At 61.6% G+C, this 323-nt stretch overlaps 1 protein-coding gene across 1 annotated transcript in view; it reads left to right on the forward strand.

Annotated features, from left to right (window-relative positions):
• Positions 1–177: 177 nt before the first annotated feature.
• Positions 178–323, forward strand: part of LOC104627616 (myotubularin-related protein 5-like) — a gene marked incomplete at its 5' end in the record, with an annotated part of 3,277 nt that continues 3,131 nt past the window's right edge. The window contains one exon of the mRNA XM_010295941.1: positions 178–279. Coding sequence (XP_010294243.1) covers positions 178–279 — 102 coding nt within the window. The remainder of the gene's footprint in view (positions 280–323) is intronic.

Consider the following 323-nt stretch of genomic DNA (forward strand, 5'->3'; position numbering starts at 1 on the left):
CTGGCCTTGCTGTTGCAGAAGAAGGGTGCTGAACACGGAGGTCGCGTATCGTGGCCCTGCAGAACCCCGTGCTCTGCTTCGTTGGGCTCGCCCGCTTCCAGGAGAAGGGGTCTCCTTGCACAACATCCAGCAAACGAGCTTCCTCTCCCTAGTAACTCTTGTCCCTTCCGGTGGCAGATACATAAGATCCTGCAGATTTCGGTGTTGGTGGTGGAGCTCCTGGACACGGGCTCCTCTGTGCTGGTCAGCCTGGAGGACGGCTGGGACATCACCACGCAGGTAGGAGCCCCACAGCTGCCGAACGCGACGGCTGCCCGTGGGCG

This window comes from Phaethon lepturus, unplaced genomic scaffold (genome assembly GCF_000687285.1).
Source record: "Phaethon lepturus isolate BGI_N335 unplaced genomic scaffold, ASM68728v1 scaffold27841, whole genome shotgun sequence".
Classification (NCBI taxonomy): domain Eukaryota; kingdom Metazoa; phylum Chordata; class Aves; order Phaethontiformes; family Phaethontidae; genus Phaethon; species Phaethon lepturus.